Source organism: Balaenoptera physalus (genome assembly GCF_965194825.1).
Source record: "Balaenoptera physalus genome assembly, chromosome: 16".
Lineage (NCBI taxonomy): Eukaryota > Metazoa > Chordata > Mammalia > Artiodactyla > Balaenopteridae > Balaenoptera > Balaenoptera physalus.
Window position 1 is genome coordinate 12,050,167 of NC_138898.1, and position 22,764 is coordinate 12,072,930.

Genomic DNA, 22,764 nt, shown 5'->3' on the forward strand with positions numbered 1-22,764 from the left:
TGGTCACAAAGCACCGAGCTGATCTCCCTGTGCCATGCGGCTGCTTCCCACTAGCTATCGGTTTTACATTTGGTAGTGTATATATGTCCATGCCACTCTCTCAATTCGTCCCAGCTTACCCTTCCCAGTGTCCTCAAGTCCATTCTCTACATTTGCGTCTTTATTCCCGTCTTGCCCCTAGGTTCTTCAGAACCTTTTTTTTTTTAGATTCCATATATATGTGTTAGCATATGGTATTTGTTTTTCTCTTTCTGACTTACTTCACTCTGTATGACAGACTCTAGGTCCATCCACCTCACTACAAATAACTCAATTTTATTTTTTTTTATGGCTGAGTAACATTCCATTGTATATATGTGCCACATCTTCTTTATCCATTCATCTGTCGATGGACACTTAGGTTGTTTCCATGTCCTGGCTATTGTAAATAGAGCTACAATAAACATTGTGGTACATGACTCTTTTTGAATTATGGTTTTCTCAGGTTATATGCCCAGTAGTGGGATTGCTGGGTCATATGGTAGTTCTATTTTTAGTTTTTTAAGGAACCTCCATACTGTCCTCCATAGTGGCTGTATCAATTTACATTCCCGCCAAGAGTGCAAGAGGGTTCCCTTTTCTCCACACCCTCTCCAGCATTTGTTGTTTGTAGATTTTTTCATGATGGCCATTCTGACCAGCATGAGGTGATTCCTCATTGTAGTTTTGATTTGCATTTCTCTAATGATTAGTGATGTTGAGCATCCTTTCATGTGTTTGTTGACAATCTGTATATCTTCTTTGGAGAAATGTCTATTTAGGTCTTCTGCCCATTTTTGGATTGGGTTGTTTGTTTTTTTGATGTTGAGCTGCATGAGCTGCTTGTATATTTTGGAGATTAATCCTTTGTCAGTTGCTTTGTTTGCAAATATTTTCTCCCATTCTGAGGGTTGTCTTTTCCTCTTGTTTATGGTTTCCTTTGCTGTGCAAAAGCTTGTAAGTTTCATTCAAGTGGGTGTTTATAGCCAGGGAGCAGATGGGGGTCAGTGGATGGAAAATTACTAAGAAGAAACATCAGGGAAAAAGGGGATCCTGGCTAAATTGACCTGACAGGATTCTTGGCTGAATATCTGAGGGACTCCTCCAGAATGATTGTCTTTTCCAAAGCAGGTCCTTAGTCGGTCATGAAGAAGGGAGTCAGAGGAAGACTGCTGCTAATAATACCACTAATAATCATGACATGTTCTACATTTAGTGTGTGTGGCCTGGAGACCCTTTAACACCTGCCCCCATTACCTCTCTCACCTCACCTCCTCTTCCTCTCCCTTTCAGTAGCCCTACTTCACACTGGCCCAACACGTTCCCACCTCAGGGCCTTTGCACTTGCTGTTCCCTCTGCCTGGAATGCTTTTCCCACTGATGGTCACATAGCAACTCCTCCTTATCATTCAAGTCTCAGTTTCAATGTCACCTCCACAGAGAAGCGCTCCCTGACCACCTCAGCTAAAGTAAACCCACCTCATGGTCATTCTCTTTCCCACTGACCTTCATTTTTTCCTAGCAACTTTCACCACCTGAAATTATCCTGTTGACTTGCTACTGTTCACTGTGTATCCCTTCCCTCTACAAGATGGTCAGCTCTACACAAGCTGGGATTTTTGCCTGGTTTGTTCACTGCTGTATCCCTAGAGACTAAAATGGTACCTGGCATCATTGAATGAATGGATGAGGTCAATCTTAATAAAAACCTGACCATGTAGGTATTATTATTCCCTTTCTACTGACAAGGAAACTGAGGTGAAGTTCCTTGTGTAAATTTACACAGCTGTGTAAGGGATACCCACCCTTTGGCCTCCCTCCAATGAATAATAATAATAACTAATTGTAACGGCTCCCACCTTCGTATAGTCTTACATTGAGCTGAAGTCTTCCTCCCAGTTTTTAAAAAAATGAGCAGCTAACATTCACTGGGCCTCTACTGTGTGCCAGCCCTTGTCTCAATGAATCCTCAGTGAAATAGGAACTGGTTATCGTCATTGCAGAGATGAGGAAATTGAGGCTCAGAGAGGTTAAGTAACATGTCCAAGGTCTCAAGGCTGGAATATTAAGAAGCTGGGATTAAAATGCAGGTCTAGTTCTTAACCAGTACATTCTAGTACCTCCGTCCCACTGGACCTAGTCCATTCATTCATTTTTTTTATTCACTTATCCTGCCTTCTTCCTATATGTGATGAGTGAATGAAGCCAGGGTTCACCGTAAAAGAGAGTGGGTGAAAATCCATATTACAGAGTCTCCCTGATAATGATGACATGATGAGATCATCATTGTTTTTAACCTCACATTGTTACTGTTGAAGGACTCATACCAGGAGGAGAAGTATCAGTTTAGCTATTGTCTTGATGTTCTCCTGGGCTTGGATTATTAATACTATCTCCGAGCAGTTGTTTCTTTGCGAGGATCTTTGTAAGCCTTTCATCTTTGTGTGCAAGGATTAGTTCAGCTAAAACCAGAGGATAGAACCTGCACTCCAACTCAACCGGATGAATTAGAATAACCTAGATTATGCTGCAGTACGTACGAACACACAGTCTCATGACTTTTTACGTCAAAGTTTATTTCTGACTCATGTGATTCCCACTGAGGATACAGTAACAACCCCGCACAGCTCTCTTCCAAGTGGTGACTCGAGAATCCAGTAGCTCCATCCTCTGAGCATGAGACCTCCATTCCTGCAGCTACAGACCCTCAGTAGATATTGCATGAAAAAGATCAGAGATGTGAAGACACTTGGCCTAAGGATGCCCAGCTAGAATTAGAAAGTAGGTCTCTAGACTATCCACACATCCATTTTACCTCAATATGAATCTCTAGTGAGACTAAAATGCTATGTGAAAAAGAACTATTGTTAAGTCACTCAAATGCCTCTTTCTAAATGTATATTGGGCATTAACCAGCAAAACTGACTGTCGTCAAAATGACCACTCACAGAGCCATCATTCTGACATTAGCCAGAGTGGTACCCAATCCCAGCATCCAGACTAACACATTTAGTTTCTTTTAGCAACCCAACCACCTCAGCCAAGCTCTCAGAGACTACCCTTCCCACTCCCCATCCTGTCAGACTCAGGGGGCAAGAGGACAGGTTTGTGGCTGGGCAGAGCCTGTGGACACTGCCCTTGCCTAACATCTCCTACGCGCCTCGTTTTTTATTCAAAACATTGCTCTCTGCAGCAGGGATGGACTGATGCCATTCATCACCGTTAAGACTGACAGTCCTTTCCTCAGCTCCGCATGCCCTCAGCAAATATCAGGACTTGGCGATCACTCAGGCAGGAAGGACACTGCCCCACGTTTCTCCCCCTCACCTCCTCCCTCTGTAGGGATCAGAGTCAAGTTCCCACCCCCATCAGAGACATTGTCCTCAGATGGGCAGGAGGTTGTAACAGCACCAGCTTCTAGAATTCCTGCTTTGGCAAAGCTCATGAGAACTTAGTTGACCTGTTAGGAAGAGGATACCCAACCCAGAGCTTTTTGCGAAGAGTCAGGTCACCTAGGGAAGATGGTTCAAGTGAGGGCATACATTAAAAACCATAACCCAGACCCCAGGATGCTGGGATAAGAAAGGTCCTCAGTGTTTAAAAAAAAGTGGGGGTAGGTGCTTCAGAGTCTAGTAGACATGGATTTAAACCCTGCCTCTACCACTTCCCTAATTGTCACTTTGGATATAGTCTTTCTCAGCCTCAGCTTTCCCCATTATAAAATGGAGGGAGGGGACACGGCATACCCTGCAGATTGTTTGGGGTTGTTTGGGGGATGAAATAACATTCTTTATTTAGACACAACCCCTGCCCTCCAGTTGCTTACATTCTACAGAGGTGGGCATTATAGTAAAATTGCAACTTGGACAGCATTATGAGGAGAAGGGCATAGTACTACTAGAGCCTGCAATTAGGAATTTGACCTGGTCAGGGATGGCTTCCCTGAGGAGGTGATGCCTGAGCTGAGCTAAGAAGGATGAGTAGGAGTTAACCAAGCAGAGTGGAGGGAAAAGCATTCCAGGCAGAAGGAACAGCATGAGCAAAGTCCCTGTGGCAAGAAGGATCATGGAGACTATGAGGGACCAAAGGAAAGCTAATGTGCCTGAGATGAGAAAGCAAAGGGGAGCATGGAACAAGACGAGGGTGGAGAGTTAGGCAGGGTATAGACTAAGTGACTGTAACTGTGAGACCCCAAAATACAGCAGCTTAAACAAGATGGATATTATGAGGTAGACCAGGAGCTGGCAAACTTCTTCAGTAAAGGGCCAGTCCAGGGCAGGGGTTAGCTTCCATCTCAGATCCGAGATAGTTGCTCCAGCTCTGCACATCACCTCTGCCTCCCCTCCAGCAAGAAAGAGGAAAAGGAGAGAGGGCAAGCATCATTTTTGCTCACATTCCATTGGCCAAGCTTAGTCACATGGCCACATCTAACTACAAGGGAAGCTGGGAAATGTAGTCTTCATTCTGGGTAACCCTTTGTCCCCCTAAAACTCTATTACAATGAAAGAAGGGAAGAATAGATATTGGGAACATCTAGTGGCTTTGGGGACACCAGAAAGAGGTCAGTTTGCAGTGGTCCAATGGGAGGTGAAGGTGACTTGGGACAGGGTCATGGTTTAGCAGGTGGAGCGAATGGAACAGATCCAAAGATCTGTGAGCCAGAATGGACAACACTTGGTGACAGTTTGGATATGGAGGCAAAGGATGGGGTTGGATGTGGCAAGTGTGACCCTTAGGCTCCTGGCGTGTGCAACGAGATGCAGGTCTTGTCTGGAAAGTTCTTCGTATATGGTAGCAGGTCAGGTAAGTGTTGCTGTCTTCAGTGTCATATCAGTGAGTCCAGGGTGCAAACCCGACACCTACAGAGACCTGACAGATAACGAAAGGAGTGAAGGGGCCTGTGGACACTGGGGAGCCCGTGCCCTGTCTAAAGGGACAGCTACTCCTTAGCGCCAGCAAGTTGTTGCCATGGGGAATGCAGGTTGAACGTGTAGACACAGCATGTGACGTTCCAAGGGAAATCTGAAAATCTAGATTTTTATGAGAAATCTCCTAATTTGGAAACTTGGACAAATAAGTAAAAATAAATTTCTCAGCCCCAAAGCCTCTGGTTTATAATGCCTGGGACACACCCAGCAATGTCACTACACCCTGTTTCCATCTTTGTGTCTCGGTTGCCTTCTCATGGTGAAGGCCTCTGTTGCCTGGCTCACCCCAAGGCCTTCATCCTCTATTGTCCCTGGATTCCTGTCCCTTTGTGCCACGAGCGCCCCCTGCAGGCTCCCGACTCCAATTTCTCACCAACCCCCCCACCAGAGGCCCCTACCTGTACAGGAGGGAGCCAAAACCATCAGCCTGCTCCCAATCCCCTTAATCGGATCTGCGCCAGTGACCCTTCTGGTTAAAACTCCCCATCTGTAATCCCCCCTTAAAGCTGGGGAAGCGGAAGCACCATAAAAGGAGCGAAAGGTTTGATGGTCCAGAAACTGCCACCTCCTACGTCCTTGAAAACGTCTTGGGGAGACACACAGACCTGAACCGGAGTCCCAGATCTACTCCTTGCAAGTTGTGTGGCCCTGGAAAAATCACTTCATTCTCTGAGCCTCCATTTCATTCGTTTGCTTGATCATTCATTTATTAACTATTTAGGGATCTCCTGCTCTGTGCCAGGCACTGTTTCAGGAGCTGGGGATACAGCAACGCAAGACAAACCCAGCCTGGGCCCTCATGCAGCTGACATTCTATTGCGGGACACAGAAGAGAAAATTCCAGCTTGGAAAGATCAGTGCCGTGAAGGGACAAGCTCAAGGGCTGTGAGAGTCCAGAGGGTGGGTGTTCTCAACCCACAACTGGGAGTCAGAGAGGGCTCACTGGAGCAAGTGGCCTCTGAGCTGAGGCCAGAACAGGCTGTAGGAATCAGCCAGGAGAAGTAGGGGAGGAAGGGCACTCCAGGCAGAAGGGACAGCATGGACAAGGGTCTGGAGGTGTGAGCAACCATGGCAGCATGGCTTGGGAATTGTAAGTGGTTTTGCCAGGATTCATTATGGAGTATGCAATGGGAAATGGAGGAAATGGTCTGGAGAGAGAAGAAAGGTGGACTTAATACAAAAGCCAAATCTCCTTTTTATGCCTCCTGCCTCTCTGACCTCATCTCCGCCTTGTTCATGCAGCCCCACCCACACTGAGCTTCTTTCTGTTGCTTGATATACCAAGCTCATTCCCACCCCAGGACCTTTGCACATGCTGTGCTTGTACCTGGAATGCTCAGATCTTTGAATGACATACTCCTCACCTTCAAGTCTCAGAACCAGCACATCTCATGTGAAAGGCCTGTCCTGACCACCCAACCTCATGTGGACACCCCCAGTGCTTCTCTACTGATACTCCTTGGTTTGTTTTTCTCAGTAACATGTAGCACATAATACTATCTGACATCATCTTGCTCCTTTATTGGTTTATGGGTTTTCTTGTCTGCCTTTCCCTACCAGTTCCTTAAGGCCAGGGAAATTGTCTTTCTTATCCATGCTGCATCCCCAGCAAAGAGCATAGCACTTAGTAAGTGCTCGGTAAATATATGCCAGCTAAATGCAAAAGGATCGGAACTTCATGGGGAGCTATTTCAGGGATTACAGCAGGGCTGTAGCTTGCTCAGATTTCTGCTTCTCTCCTGTGACCCATCAATGTGGTTGTGAGGATTAAAAGCAATGGGATAGTCTTTACGGAAAGCAACTTTTTATATAACTTATATTGAGGCTAATTTTACATAGCATATAATTCACCATTTCCAGTGAGCAAGTCAATGATTTTTCAGTAAATTTGCCAAGTTGTACAACCATCATCCTAAATCAATTTTATAACATTTTCATCATCCCCATGAGATCCTTCATGCCCATTAACTGTTAATCCCTGTCCCCACCCTGGCAACAACTAACCTGCCTTCTGTCTCTATAGGTGTGTCTTATCTGGTCATTTCATATAAATGGAATCATACACTATGTGGCTTTTTGTGTCTGGCTTCTTGCACTCAGCATAATGTTTTCAAGATTCATCCATATTGTATCATGTATCCGTATTTCATTCCTTTATATGGCTGAATAATATTCCATTGTATAGATAGACCACAGTTTGTGTATCCATCAGTTGATGGACATTCGGGTTCATTTCACTTTTTGCCTCTTACAAATAATGCTGCTGTGAAGATGAATGTGTATGAAAACAGTTTGCAGGACCTGAATACTACGTGCAGCTCTCTGCTGGCCAGAGCTTCTAGTGTCGCTGCACAGACTTGACCCCAATGGGCTGTGTGACCATAGACTAGTCCCTTCCCTTCTCTGCTTGAGTCTCCCCATCCTTCCAGAAAAGAGCCTGGACCCTTTTCTGCACAGACGTTCTGTGCCTTGTCCATATTCCTGGAAGAGCAGGGAAGTGTTCAGAGCAAATGATAAACAGTCTGTTTATTGCTGGAGCCAAAGGTAGGCATCCTGTGATTAACCACCAGAGCCAACAATTTTTTTTAGGATGAGAAAGGCCTGGCTCCAGAACCCTTGATTCCCCCCTGGGTACCCCTACCTGCTAATCTCTTCTCTCAGAGGACCAAAGCCCCCTCCCACGCTCGGTGCAGACAAGTAGGCTGCAGGATTCAGAACCTCATTGCAGGGAGGGAATTTGGGGACAGCCTCTGAGTCCTGGTCCTGTTTCCTGCCTCTGCTCCCTGGGTTCCTGGAGCCCTGCCCAAACCCGATTGGGCTCAGATCCAGGAAAGCAAGGCTGAAAATGCAGGGACCTGGCCAGGGGTTTGAGCTGGAGCCGGGAGGACTCAATGCTGGCCTGGCTGGTCCCCCATCCCTGCAGCCCATCCCAGAGACCAAATCAACACTGTTCATTTGGGTTCAAAACTGTTCAGAGGATGTCTGCTGCCTTAGCCAGGCACTGAGGTCCACAGACCTAGTCCTGGACCTCCAGAAGCAACCAGTCCAGAGGCTGGGGGTAAGGGTGACAATAAATTATCCAAATAATAATTTAATAACATAAAATATATATTAAGTGGCTGTTATGTGGTAGGTGCTCAATTACTTTCATCTCCATTTTAGAGATAAAGAAATGGAGTCTCAGAGAGAGGAAGTGACTTGTCCAAGGTCACTCAGCCAGGTGGGAATAATAACACTACTGCTCAGAGCCAAGTCCAACCAGCTTATAAATAAGTATAATGTTGTGAAATAATAAAAGCAATAAAAGTTGATCTAAGGGCCTTATGAATTCATTGAATTCTCTTTGCCACCTTGCAGTGACCCACCCCCATCTTACAGATGAGGAGACTGAGGCACAGAGGGTTTAACTCATGTTCAGGAGCTCCCCAGTCAGGAAGTGTAACCCTGACCCTAAGGGCTTCAGCGGGTCTGGAAGAGAAAGCAGTCTTGTGGGCAGGGCTAGGAAGGGTAGGTCACACTGCATTAGCACCAGTGCTATTTGATGAGTGCATGTGCCAGGGCAGGAGGCCTGGCACCCTCTGACCCTCCCAACCCAACCCTGAGCAGCGGACACCCCACTCCAGGATGCAGTGAGGCCTCTGCCTGCATTTTCTTCTTTCCTAAGCATCCTCAGGCTGAGAGGACAGGAGCGGAGAGCACTTTCTGGGGTACAAAGAGGGGGTGCCCGCCTTAGAATAACAGCGCTAAGGACTGTACAATAGGTGGGTGCATAAAGACATCAATTATGTGGGCCTTCCCTGCAGTTGTCTGGGGGTTAGAAACTGGAGCAGGCTTCCCCTGCCAGCCTCCGGGGGAAACGAGATCTCCCAGCTCTTAAAGGAACAGACTCCCCAGGAATCTGCTCCTTCTCCTGCAGCTGCCCTCAGGGCCAGGAGTCAGAAACTGTAGCAGCTCCACTGCAGGGGCTCAGCCCGAGGTCCCAGCTGGCTGCTCTGTAAGGTCAGACCCACTCTGTGCCTAGCTCTGTGCTGACAGCTCTTTTCCCTCATTCTACAGCTCCTGAGGGGCTGACTACTGGTATAGCCCAGAGTTTCTCAACTTTGGTACTATTAGCATTTGGGGCCTGACCGTCCTCCGTGGTGGGGACTGCCCTGTGCGTTGTATTTAACAGCACCCCTGGCTCCACCCACCAGCTGCCAGTATCACCCCTCCTCCAAATCGTGACAACCAGAAATTCCTGCAGGATTTGCCAAATGTCCCCAAGGGAAGGGGGAGGGGTCAAAATCATCCCCAGTTAAGAACTACTGGAAGATCCCCATTTTACAAATAAGGAAACTGAGGTAAGGAAAGATGCAATGCCCAAGGCACTGGACCCATAAATGGCCATGAACTTGAGCCACAGCCAAGAAACACCATGAAAACCCGTTGCCCTAGGTGCTGAGGGTGCAGAGGTGAATCTCAGAACCCATCCCTGTCCCCCCAGAGCTCACAGATTCTGGGCTTTGATGGACACATTCACACACACACACACACACACACACACACACACACACCCCTGTAATAGGCTGTAGTGTGCTAAGAACCCCAAGGCTGGCAAAATGACTAGGGATCCCAGAGGATGGAGTGGCTGGCCCCTCCAGGGATGACCTCTGCAGGGAGGGGCCATGTGGGCTGGGTTTTAAAAGATGGATTGGAATTCACTGGACAGAGAGGAAGAGGCACAGACCTGCAGAACTGACCAACGATAGCCTGTGATTAGGGAAGAGTGAAGTTTGGGAACCTGCGGCAGGAGAGGCCAAAGAGAAGGGTCAGAGTCAAACTCAGAGAGACTTGGCAACCATGTGTCCTGATCAGGGATTTACTGCAGGGGACAGAACCCTCTCATGCTCACCCAAGCAGCAGCAGCATTTACTTTCAGGATACGGCAGGCAGTTTCAAAACAAGGGCGAGAAGCAAAGACTAGCTGGCCCCTCGGAGGCTGGGTGGTCTGGGCTGACAGGGTGTGGGCTGAGCTATTTCCCCTGTGATGACAGCTAACATTTATTAGACATTCACTAGGTGCTGCTGGAACCTGTCCTGAGTGCTTTGCATGTGTTAACACATTTAATCTTCACAGCAGCTCTCTGAGATAGATATTGTCATTATCATCCCATTTTGCAGATGAAGAAACTGAGGCTTAGAGAAGTTAAATGCCTGACTAAAGGTAAGGAAGTGGAAGCGCTGAGACTTGAATCCAAAACAACCTGACACCAGAGCCCAAGCTTTTAACTGTGGCCCTCTACACCCTTTTCAAATCTCCTGTGTCCTGTCTGCTCCTTCTCTCTGCCTCTTCCCTTTAATCTCTGGCTTCTCTAAAAGGTTCAGCTTTCTCTGATTTTTTAATGGTTTTTCTGATCCCCTACAACGTGGGTGAAAAGTCGCTTGAGGCTTGGGCTTATCATGAAGCTGGTTCAGGCCTGGATTGTACTTGACCATTTAATTCAGAGGCTCACCACCCCCATAACCCACTCACCCCTGGATCCCTGAACTCAAATCTTCCATGGTGGACTGGTTCAGCCCAGCCTGGGTTTTCTGTCCATCTCTGGGCCACTCAGCGGCAGCCGGGATCAAATGATACAAGCATGGAAACCCCACCCCCACCCGCTGCCCTTTAGCAGGGGCAGCAGAAACAGAGGCACAAGCCCATGAGAAGAGGACAGCTTTTGGGGGGTGGGGAGGAGGGCTGATAGATAAGTTTAGGAGTTTAGATTTTTTCCTGAAGAGTCCTGGAAATTTATTAAGCAGGAGAGTGATGTGACTGGATTTGTATTTTTGAAAAAAAGACCCTAGAGCAATTTATTACATCTGCTTGCATTTCTGCATAAGCTGTAGACTAGCCTAGGTTCCATTAAATTCAACAAACATCCAGTGAGCCCAAACATCTGGACCAAACCCTCTTCTTGATCCAGGGGACTCAAAGGTAGTTAAGCTGTGATCCTTAGCCTCAAAAATTCATAGTCACAATCAAGAGTTAATAACATGAGACCAGGATGTCTAGGCCTCCCTGAAAATCATCTGCAAAACCTTGAGCGTTTAGCAAAAAGGTCTGTAGCTTTCATCTCATTTCTAACACATTCTTCAGAGCCCATGTATTGGGGTCAGACAGACCCAGGTTAAAATACTGGCTCTGCAACTTACTAGCTTTGGAAGCCTAGGTTTCCTCATCTTTTCATTGGAAGTACAGTCCTTAACGGGGTTGTTGTAAGAATGAAATAAGGAATTGCATGGAAAGTGACAAGCATCGTGCCTGGAATACAATGAACGCTCGATAAAGGGTAACTATTGATATTATCATTAGTATAACGTCGGGAAAGCGGTACCCCACCCCATAATAGTTATGAACCACTGGTCTAGATCACGAGACGGCCAACTATGGCTTGCAGGTCAAATTCAGCCCACTTCCTGTTTTTGTAAATAAAGTTTTATTGAAATAGCTATGCTCATTCATTTATGTATTATCTAAGGCTGTTTTCATGCTATAACTGCAGAGTTAAGTGGTTGCAACAAAGAATTCATGGGCTTCAAAGTCTAAAAGATTTACTATCTGGCCCTTTATAGAAAAAATTGACTGACCCCTGGGCTTGATGATTAGCTTGAAATCATTTCAGTTCTCTGGGCCTCAGTTTCCACGTCTATATGATAAATGGATTTGAATAAATAATCTTTTTAGCTCAAACATCCAGTCATTAGGTAATTAGTGATCTATGAAAATGCTCTTGAATGTTGAGGAATGTCCTGCAGACCCAGAGTATTAGGATGACCATCCCATTGGTGGTTGATAACTAAATTCCACTCTCTTCTTCTCACAGATCCTTGCCATAATTTCCATCATGTTCATCGTCCTCTCCACCATTGCCCTGTCTCTCAACACACTGCCCGAGCTGCAGAGCCTTGATGAGTTTGGCCAGACCACAGACAACCCCCAGCTGGCCCACGTGGAGGCCGTGTGCATTGCGTGGTTCACCATGGAGTACCTGCTGCGGTTCCTCTCCTCCCCCAAAAAGTGGAAGTTCTTCAAGGGCCCGCTCAACGCCATTGACTTGTTGGCAATCCTGCCATATTATGTCACCATCTTCCTCACTGAATCTAACAAGAGTGTGCTGCAGTTCCAGAATGTCCGCCGCGTGGTCCAGATCTTCCGCATCATGCGTATTCTCCGCATTCTTAAGCTCGCACGTCACTCCACTGGCCTCCAGTCCTTGGGCTTCACTCTGCGGAGGAGCTACAACGAGCTGGGCTTGCTCATCCTCTTCCTTGCCATGGGCATCATGATCTTCTCCAGCCTTGTCTTCTTTGCCGAGAAGGATGAGGATGACACCAAGTTCAAAAGCATCCCAGCCTCTTTCTGGTGGGCCACCATCACCATGACGACTGTTGGGTATGGAGACATCTACCCCAAGACTCTCCTGGGGAAAATTGTGGGGGGTCTTTGCTGCATTGCAGGGGTCCTGGTGATTGCTCTTCCCATCCCCATCATTGTCAATAACTTCTCTGAGTTCTACAAGGAGCAGAAGAGGCAGGAGAAAGCAATCAAGCGGAGAGAGGCTCTGGAGAGAGCCAAGAGAAATGGCAGCATCGTATCCATGAACATGAAGGATGCGTTCCCCCGGAGCATCGAGGTGATGGACATTGTGGTTGAGAAAAGTGGAGAGAATGTGGGTCAGAAAGACAAAGTAGTGCAAGATAATCACTTGTCTCCCAACAAATGGAAATGGACAAAGAGGACACTGTCCGAAACCAGCTCAAGTAAGTCCTTTGAAACCAAGGAGCAGGGATCCCCTGAGAAGGCCAGATCGTCTTCTAGTCCTCAGCACCTGAACGTCCAGCAGTTGGAAGACATGTACAATAAGATGGCCAAGACACAATCTCAACCCATCCTCAATACTAAGGAGTCAGCAACACAGAGCAAACCAAAGGAAGAACTTGAAATGGAGAGCATCCCCAGCCCCGTAGCCCCTCTGCCCACTCGTACAGAAGGGGTCATTGACATGCGAAGCATGTCGAGCATTGATAGCTTCATTAGCTGTGCCACAGACTTCCCTGAAGCCACCAGATTCTCCCACAGCCCTTTGGCATCACTCCCCAGCAAAACTGGAGTTGGCATGGCCCCAGAGGTTGGCTGGCAGGGAGCTCTGGGTGCCACTGGTAGTAGGTTTGTGGAGGCCAACCCCACCCCTGATGCCAGCCATCCCTCTGCTTTCTTCATTGAGAGCCCCAAGAGTTCCATGAAGACCACCAACCCCTTGAAGCTTCGAGCACTTAAAGTCAACTTCATGGAGGGCGATCCCAGACCATTAGTCCCCGTTCTGGGGATGTACCATGACCCTCTTAGGAACCGGGGGGGTGCTGCGGCAGCTGTTGCTGGGCTGGAGTGTGCCACACTCTTGGACAGGCCTGTGCTGAGTCCAGAGTCCTCCATCTACACCACAGCAAGTGCTAGGACACCCCCCCGGTCGCCAGAGAAACACACAGCAATAGCGTTCAACTTTGAAGCAGGTATCCACCAGTACATTGATGCGGACACAGATGATGAGGGGCAAGTGCTCTACAGTGTGGACTCCAGCCCCCCCAAGAGCCTCCATGGGAACACTAGTCCCAAGTTCAGTGTCGGGACAAGATCAGAGAAGAACCACTTTGAAAGCTCCCCCTTACCCACCTCCCCTAAGTTCTTAAGGCAGAACTGTATTTACTCTACAGAAGCATTGACTGGAAAAACTCCCAGTGGTCAGGAAAAGTGCAAGCTTGAGAACCACATCTCCCCCGACGTCCGCGTGTTGCCGGGGGGAGGAGCCCATGGAAGCACACGGGATCAGAGCATCTGAACCACCTCCACACGGAGGAGAGACTTGTGACAGGGTCCAGAGAGGAGTGCTGTTCAGCTTACCTGCCGTGGAGCTTTTCTGCATGACCTCTGAGACAGAAAGGCTCAGCAAAGCCCCCAGAAAGAAGAGAGACCAGAGAAAGCTCCCTTAAAACCTTGAGAGCCGTTAACGGGTCCATCAGATCGAAGTTGGCCAAGCCACAGGGTATGGCGCCTCCTTGTAACAGCTCCACGGCCCTCTTTGGAAGATGACAAGAGCAGAACTCACAGCCACCACTACCACGTTCTAGACATAACCAAGGCCACCTACTCCCCATTCTTCTCTCGTGGCTTTCCATCACAGCCTCTGAGGGCAAGATCTCCTTCCCTCCTGGCTTCAGCTGGAGAAGGATGCCGGAACAAGTGGCTGGTGTTAAAAGAGTGGGTTGACCAATTTGGTTTTGGGTGTTGCCTGGCCACCTCTAGGAACTTCTGTCCATCACCTGCTGGATGGATCTCACTGTTAGAAGGCTACAGGGAATGCTTGTGTCATGGGGAAAACTGCACCATAAGCCACGATCCCAGCGCAAAACCCTTCCTCAAATGTCTTCATTGACTTCAGTATTCCGTAGTACCTGAGATTTTATTTTGAGATATCATCAGGGTGAGTTGCACCACTTGTACTCAATTCTACTTGCCCCCTGGCAATCTGGGAAGGGTTCAGAAGGCGGGCACTCAGCCAACAGTATGAACTCTGAGTATTGCTTTAGGGTTATAGAAGGAAAATGCTTTCTGTACATCGCTAGTGTAGACTCAAAAGATATGCAAGTGTCAAATATGCAGAAGAATAGCTTATTCAAAGAGACTGTATGTTACCGAAGAACAGAATAAAATCTGATTTTTTTTTACCTGAAAAAAACAAAAGGAAAAGAAAAAACCCCAATTGAAATGCCCAGTTCAGACTTTTGAATACTTCCTGCTGGGGCAGGGAAAGCATTTACTATAATAGAAATTCTTTTTTGTTTCCTGTGATATTCAAGTTTGAAAAAAAAAAAAAGTTAAAATAAAAAGCACTTTATGTTTTTCAAAAATAGGTTCTACCAGGGACAGTGTCAACATCTTGCACTTTAAAACAAGCATGATTTCCCGTGGGCCACTTGTTGGGACTACAGTTGGGTTTTTGCTCTAGGCGTGTGTCTGGCCACGGTGAGTGATACTGTGCTGGTATTGCTGTCTGCTGTGTCAAAGTCTGTGGGCTCCTTCCCTGCCGCCCTGAAGCTTCCCCTTAACCCTCTTGCATCAGGAAGGGTTCTTGGCCTCTGCATTGGGCCCCTTATAAAATCATGTGTACAGCAAACAGGAACATCTCAGAAGAATGAAGTAGACGGTTGGGCATTGGGTGTTTTACTCTGTTCTCTTTCTTGTCAACCAGGTGTTGGTGTGTTTTCAGTGTCACTGTCTGTACTAACAGCTCAGCTCTCCTTTCTGCAGCCATCAATGCAGCCAGTACCGACAAAAGCAATAAGTATCTGTGTGCATTGTGAGCGGTTCTGGTCTATCTCTTGGTGTTGGTCTTCCTGTCTTAGTTTGATGACCTGGCGTTGACCTGCCTGATTTTAGTCCAACAGCATGGTGGTGTTGGCCATTCCTCAGGTCAGTAACACGGGGTGGAGCTGCTGGTTAGCAGGATGCCAAGCTGTTGGCCCATGTGTCAGTAAAGATGACACATTATTGATCTGCTTGTCTTTAGTACAGTGAGCCGATGTTGTCCTCCTAATACAATTTCGAAGGATGGGGTCCCAAGTACGATAGCGTAGATCTGCCGATCCTCAATACAGTGCCAGGCATACGTCTTCCTGATGGAACAAAACATGGTTTCCCTGTCCTTCATAGAATATGTTGTTGGTCTGCCTGTTAGTACAATGGCACAATCCACCTGTCAGTGCACAGACATCATGGCGTCATTCTGCCTGCCCTCTGCACAGTGGCATGAGGTTGGGCAACCTGTCACAGGTATGATGACATGGGATCATTCCACTGCCCTTAAAAACGCGTGTTCTCTGCTGCGTATGCACCTGGTTCATACTGCTTCTCAGCATCTCCAAGGATTGTAGATCCCTCCAAGAGGGTGCAGTCCTGTTTTCTGCTGCATTAACAAAGTATCTTGGCTCTGGAAGTATCTTCGGAGTACTCTCGCAGCAAATGCAAAGGGATTTAAGGGGCAGGGAGTATGAGGTCATCCTGTGCTGGTGGCACACCAGAGAGAGGAAGCTCCCAAGGTGCTTTACTGAGCACACAGTACAAGCTGGGGGCCTGTGGAGGAAAGGCCGCAGAACAGTCCTCCCTGGGCCATCTCACGTCTCTTTGTTTCCATCACCATTTACATCCGCCATCAGCACAAATGTGAAAATTCAGGGAAAACAAACAAATGCTTTTTGATAAAAGTAAATAGTTGTGATTTCCGATTCAGATTTTTTAGAGCTGATGCTATCTGTGAAAATTAATAATAATAATATAGTCTATTTTACATATCAGGAAAGTGAACATGTTTAAATATAGCCATATATAGCGAGAAGGAACTTACCACCCCTTCTTCAAATCGAGGCATTTCATTTGCTGGTTGAAGCAGACGAGAAGTGTACAGATTAGAAATGATTTCTTTCTTTCTTTTTTTTTAAACTAATAACCAATTGGTGCAACTCTCCTTGTCTCTAACCAAAGGCCCTTTCTGCCTTGTGTGGTCATGCAGGACCTACCCCTTCCTTCCTCATGTATTTTGTCTGAACTTAAAGTAGCATTTTATTGAGTCACTTTTGAAGGATGAATTCAGAAGTATCATTAAGAACCTACCTTTTCAGGCTTAATAGCCAGAGTCCTATAGAGTTCTTATAGAAACAGAATAACTGAAACTCAGCATATACTATGCTTAGAAAGTATTGTGTTTTGTTTTGGGTTTTCCTTTTACTTGTGGATGTATTGTAGGAATATAGCTTTTACCCTGTGCCGATTCAAAATAGAGTATTGTAAGTTCTCCCAGGCCCCCACCTGCCAAAAAGAAACATATCCAGATTTTTAATATGTGTACACCCTACCTGTACCTGTGTACGCGCACTGGGATATCTACCTGAGTCTCCAGTGAGAAGCTAACCTTGATAGACGGGTGTTGATGGAGGAGAGGAAAGCAATGGTTTGGAGGCAAATACTGCTTTAACTTGATGGTCCATGTACCACCCATTCCTAAACCAACGAAAGTGGGAAAAAAACGAGTCATGAATGAATGAATTGGAAAGAAATGAATCTAGGGACCGGAGGTGAATGGATGCCTGGTCCCTTTGGCAAAGTCAGTAAAACTCATCAAGAACCCCACCAAACTTACACCATTATCAAAAAGGGCTAGGGACCAGGTAGCTCTGTGTCCTGATCACACAGGGGACTGCCCACGACCAGCAGAGAGAGGTGGGAAAGCTCTGGAGGAGTCCATTTATTCACCTTTTTACCTTGGGGTAAAGAAGAACAATAGGACTTCGGTGCAGTAGATTTCTCAGTGCCTTCTTTAGGAATTTTACCTTAAGCACACTTAATGGGGAAAGAAAAAAGAGGAAAGAACATTCATTCCCGTGAAGCCCCTTTCTCTAAAAGCACTGGGGATCAAGAAGGAAGACAATGACGATGGGGAAACGGCAAAATCCTGAGGAGGCCATTTCCTTTCAACCCACCTGGCTTGCCTCTTTGAATTGCTGGTGATACAAACTTTTTCAGACTGATTCCTGACCTCTCCTCCGCCGTGTCTTAGTAACTGTAAGCCTCACCCCTGCCCTTTCTCTGAATAAGATCCACGTTTCTAAGGAGAAAAAACAGAACCGTACCCTCTTCTGTAAAACTGTAATGTATTGTTGATGTTTGTAACTGTTGTATATTTCTGTCTTGCTCCAAGTTATGGCTGGAGTGTATAGTCCATGGGCAGGGGGAAATTTAAAATTCACCCCAGACAAGGGTCACTAATGCCAGGTGTCTCTCTCTCTCTCTCTCTCCTTTCCTCATTTCTCTGCCAACTAGTCTCAAGTAACATGACCCCGGGCTTCAGCCTCCAGTCAAGTAACTTTGAATCCAATGTGGCGAGAAGCCTCTAGCATGTGATCCTTTGAGAAAGGACTTTTTCTACTGCTGCGAAGTTGGCAGGCGTTAAAAGGGGGCTTCCCCTGACTCCCCCAGCAGGACAGTGGAGAACCTGCAGCCCTGAGCTAAAATTTCCTCGCCTCCCACTGCTTACATGACAGCATCCAAATGCTTTCACTCAACCCGGGCGACTCAAACCAGCCCTGGCTACACCCAGAAATAAGAGTTACCTCTGCATTTTCTGTTGCCATTTTTCTGGCTCTAGAAGTATCTGATGCGTGACTACATCATAGGATGTCCACGCATCTCAGAGTAGTCTATTTTTCTGTTCAGATAAAATATATATATATGTATTTTTAGCAAATTTATAATTGGGCCATTGAGTCTAATTTCTTCTTTTGTAATACAGAATAACATCTTAGGGGTTTTATTGTTGGTCATAATCGCAGCTGATATCTTCTGGTCTCCTTCATTTCCTCCTGTTGCTCCTTGGATCGTTTTTTTTCTTCTTCTTTTTGATTCTGATTTTCTGGAGGTGGGGAAAGACTTTGGGGTCTGACTTCCTCATGCAGGCATTTCCTGACACAAGGCCTAGAATCTGTTGACCTGTTACTTTCCTCATTCTGTCTGTTCTATTTATTGTTCTTAAAAATCCAGAACACAGATGCAGGAGGGAAACCAGGGGAGGCAGGGCTACAGATGGCCCTCAAAATCAGGATGGGATGTGGGCTGGTTTAGCTCATCCTCCACGCCGTTCTGGGGATCTAAAGGGACTGAGTTTGTTCATTTCCAGAGATCTTGGAACCTAAAATCTCGTGCGAGAAAACCTCCCTCTGGCATTTCTGAGATTCAGAAGACACCTAAACCCCTCTTGGCTGGCCTGCTGCCACGCCCAGCGCCCTGTTCCCCTGTGACATCAATTGGATCTGAAGGTCAGGGCACTTTCAGGTTCTTACGAAACTTAAGAGAAAATCCTGGGCCTCAGATCTCATCAACTTTTTATCAGTTCTTCATTTCAATCCATTTCCAACAGCCTTACCAAAAAACAGTGGCCAGACAAGCTTGCAGCCAAATCCTGAGAAGACGTGTCCCCAGAATCTGCCATCTCATCTCCCCTTCCCTTTCCAGCTGCCTGCTCCACAGAGCCAGAGATTCGTGGCAAGGGCAGTGGTATTTTTCCAGCTTCCGCCTATCCAGGCCTCGGGGAGTGTCTGGACTATCCTGATAATTAATTCCACCAGGCGGTTTCCAGGCCTCGGGTGGGCAGAGGACATCTCACGAAGCAGGATCTTCAGCAGGAAATGATTCTCCATCCATCAGCTCATGCAGGAAGATGAAGTAAGCCCAGATAGTCTCCATCTTGTACCTATAGATTTTCATATCCCACCTGCCCTGTAGCTCGCTGTCAGCTACAGGGCTCTGGCCTCTGCCCAGGTCAGAGATCTGAGCCAAATCAGGACCCCCAGATGGCAGTGAGCCATCCCTGTTGGGTCAACCCCAAGAGGAAACCATCCGAAGTACAAATGTGTCATTCTGGATTAAGATTCTAATAAGCGTTTCCCCCCCCCACCCCACCCCCAAATTCCTGGTAATCTGGTTTGAACCAGAGCCAAATAAAACAGACAAGATTTTTTTTAAACTACTGCACAAGAACAACAACAACAAAATTGTCTCCCAGTCATTTGCTAGGTTTGATGCCCAGATAAGCAAACACCCTTGCCTGTGGCCGTTTTCATCTAGAAGTTGTGTAGTCTGGGTTTCCATCCACTGACCTTGATATTGGCTTAACCTGGAATTTCTCCTGAACTCCCCAAAATGCCATCTTGAAGACATGGATTTGGAAGGGACTCTGTTAATCGAGTGACCCCTCATCTTCACTGCTAACTCTCCATTCCTTCTTGCAAAGATCCTGGAAAGATCTAAAGGTTGGCGGGGATGGGGATGCAGTTCACCTGAAGGAGAGCCCACCTGCCCACATTACGTCTGCATGCCAGTCTCTGAAAGTTTCTCCTGCATGAAAGGGACAGGGCAGTCAATTTTGGCTCAAATTAAGGAAGCACTTCTAATAGGTGGGCCTGCCTCACCATGGAACTCGATGCCCTGTTGGGTAATGAGCTCTCTGACAGCACAGGTGTTTAAAGACAGGCTAGTTGATGTACAAAACGGATGTTGCTGAGGGAACCTAGCACTGCATGCTGACTGAACTGAACGTCTGGGGAAGTTCTCTCTCCAGCACCTCCGCCCCACCCCCTTCCAATGTATGCACGTGTGCGTGTGTGTGGTTTGAACATCCAAGCACAGGCTCAAGCCACTGGGGCAAAGGCAGAGAGCACAGTTAGCAGAAACTCAGATTCTAGAATGCGGAGCTTTCTGGGGGGATGTCAGGGAGGGAAGTGACAGCAGGATACCCTGATCCTCTCTGCTCCCCATCTTGGACAGTTTTAGTGACTCTGTTGGTCGCTTATCCACCCCCAGTTCCCTGACAGGGACCACACTGTGTGGGTTGAGGCTCGTGCTCCCCTCCCCCAGGCCAGCCAAGGAGCAACCCCCCCCCCCCATTTGGGTGGCCTTCTCACGGTGCTTCAGCCCTTCTGCCCAGGCCCTGGGCCCTCGTAGGCCTCAGGCTTTCTGTACAAGAGAAACAATTATCCTTAACCCACTCGCCAGCTGCCTAATGAACAAACTGGCCAGGCAATAGCAAATGGTACCATCCCCAAAGGGTTTTTTTTTTTTTTTTGGCAAATAAAACAGGAAATCCCATTCAAGACCCTTGAAAGTCCCCACCCAATGAAGTAAGTCCAGAAGGGCCAAAAGAAAGAGACAGCCGCAATCTAGTTTTACAACAAAACAAGGCTTCGGCTACCTGCAGGTTGAATGCCCACTCTCCCACCTCAGTAGCCCCTTCCCAAGTGAGTCTGGATACCACATTCGCCAAGGACAGCATTTGACAAAAGAGGTTTTAAAGTTCCATCTAACTGTGTATGGTGGGCTTGGAGGAAGTGGGGCTTCACCCTCAGGGTGACCCCAAGTCCAGGAAGTCTCAGGTTGCTTCATTATAGGATGAGGCAAGGCCATAGGTTTTGATGGATAGTCTGAGCAGCTGCCTTCCTCCCAAAATTAAACAAAAACCCAGTTTCCAAGCCCCTCTGAGGCTCTGCCCTACAGAAATAGCTCAAGTTGCTGGCTGCAATGAGATGACAATTCTGGAAAATGAAGAAAACTCCCAATTCTGTCCCATTAGGAGGCTCTCCAGAGTCCTGCATGGACTGTTGCATACTTCCTGCCTCCCTAAACTGATCCAGGTTTGGAAAACAAGGAGGGAAGCACAGAAGAAGATGCCCATGAGGGGCTTCCCTGGTGGCACAGTGGTTAAGAATCTGCCTGCCAATGCAGGGGACACGGGTTCGAGCCCTGGTCCGGGAAGATCCCACGTACCATGGAGCAACTAAGCCCGTGCGCCACAACTACTGAGCCTTCGCTCTAGAGCCTGTGAGCCACAACTACTGAGTCTGCATGCCACAACTACTGAAGCCCCTGCGCCTAGAGCCCGTGCTCCGCAACAAGAGAAGCCACCGCAATGAGAAGCCCGCGCACTGCAGTGAAGAGTAGCCCCTGCTCGCCTCAACTAGAGAAAGCCCACGCGCAGCAATGAAGACCCAACGCAGCCAAAAAAATAAAAGAATAAATAAAATAAATAAATAAATAAATAAATAAAAAGAAGATGCCCATGAGATCTGGACTTCTCCACAACGGGGCTCAGGCTCCCTGGTCTTCACCAGGGCTTTGGGGTCTCTCTCTGATGAGCTTGACATCTGAGCTCTGGATGCCTGCAGGGTGGGGAAGAGGAAGATCAGCAGCTGCTGGGTTGTGCAGCTGGCCCCTTTGCTCTCCAGGCCTGTCCTGGCTTCAGTCCAAGGTCAAGGAACTCAGGGTTATCCCCCAACATATGACTTTGGCACATAGTGGTCACCCAACCTGTGTTTTGGTTGTTTTTTTGAGTGATTGTGTAAATGAGTGACTTCTGAGTGAATGAATGAATGAGTGAATGTGTGAGTGGAGAGAGGAGTTCATTCGTTCTCACCTGGCTTGAGGTATTCCTAACTGGGAAGGAAGGAGAAGTGGGAGGCTCCTCCCATTGAAGCCCGTAAGACCCATCAGTGCCATCTGTTCTTTGACTCAATTAGGGGTCAAGATGACAGTCAAATTTTCTGCCCTAAGGGTCTTCTCAGAGCTACACTTCCAGGGGGCTATGGGGACAGCCCAGCCTCCTTTTGACCCTCCTATCCTGCATTTTCAGCCTCGTGCTCTAGTTTAGCTCACACTAGCCCATGGGAGACTACAAGGTGGTTTTCCAATAGGCTAAGCCAAGGGTCCAAGGTAACAGTTTCCCCTGGTCTGGGACTTGCTGGGGGCAGGAATGTGGGAGCTGATATCTGGAAACTGGATCGCATTCCCTGAGCCGTGGGAGCTGAGCTGGAAAACAGGGCCAGCCTGTCCTCCAGCTTTTAGAGCCAATGGTCTTCGTTTTTTCTGAGCCCAATGCTCCCCCATGGTAGCATGCTCCCTGATCCCATCAGCTAAGACCCTCTGTCTCTCCCAGGAACCATGGCGTGAGGTTGAGGCTTTTCTGCCAGCAAAGCCATTCTGATCGCCCCACCCATAATGGGGGCCAATCACATTAGCCATAAATGACCAATGTCCTTAGCCGCTCTTTTCTCGGGGTCACGTTCATGGGTTCTGTTCATCTCTGGTCAGTTGATGTCTCTAGTCCTTCCTGTAAAGGTGAAAATGAGCATCATACACACACACACACACACACACACACACACACACACACACACACACACACGAGGAAACCAAACA

General features: G+C 47.4%; 1 protein-coding gene across 1 annotated transcript in view; it reads left to right on the forward strand.

The window, feature by feature from the left end:
• The window catches only part of KCNB1 (potassium voltage-gated channel subfamily B member 1), a 111,001-nt gene extending 88,256 nt beyond the window's left edge, over positions 1-22,745 (forward strand). The window contains exon 3 of the mRNA XM_082430788.1: positions 11,795-22,745. Coding sequence (XP_082286914.1) covers positions 11,795-13,807 — 2,013 coding nt within the window. The 3' untranslated portion in view covers positions 13,808-22,745. The remainder of the gene's footprint in view (positions 1-11,794) is intronic.
• The last annotated feature ends 19 nt before the right edge of the window (positions 22,746-22,764 follow it).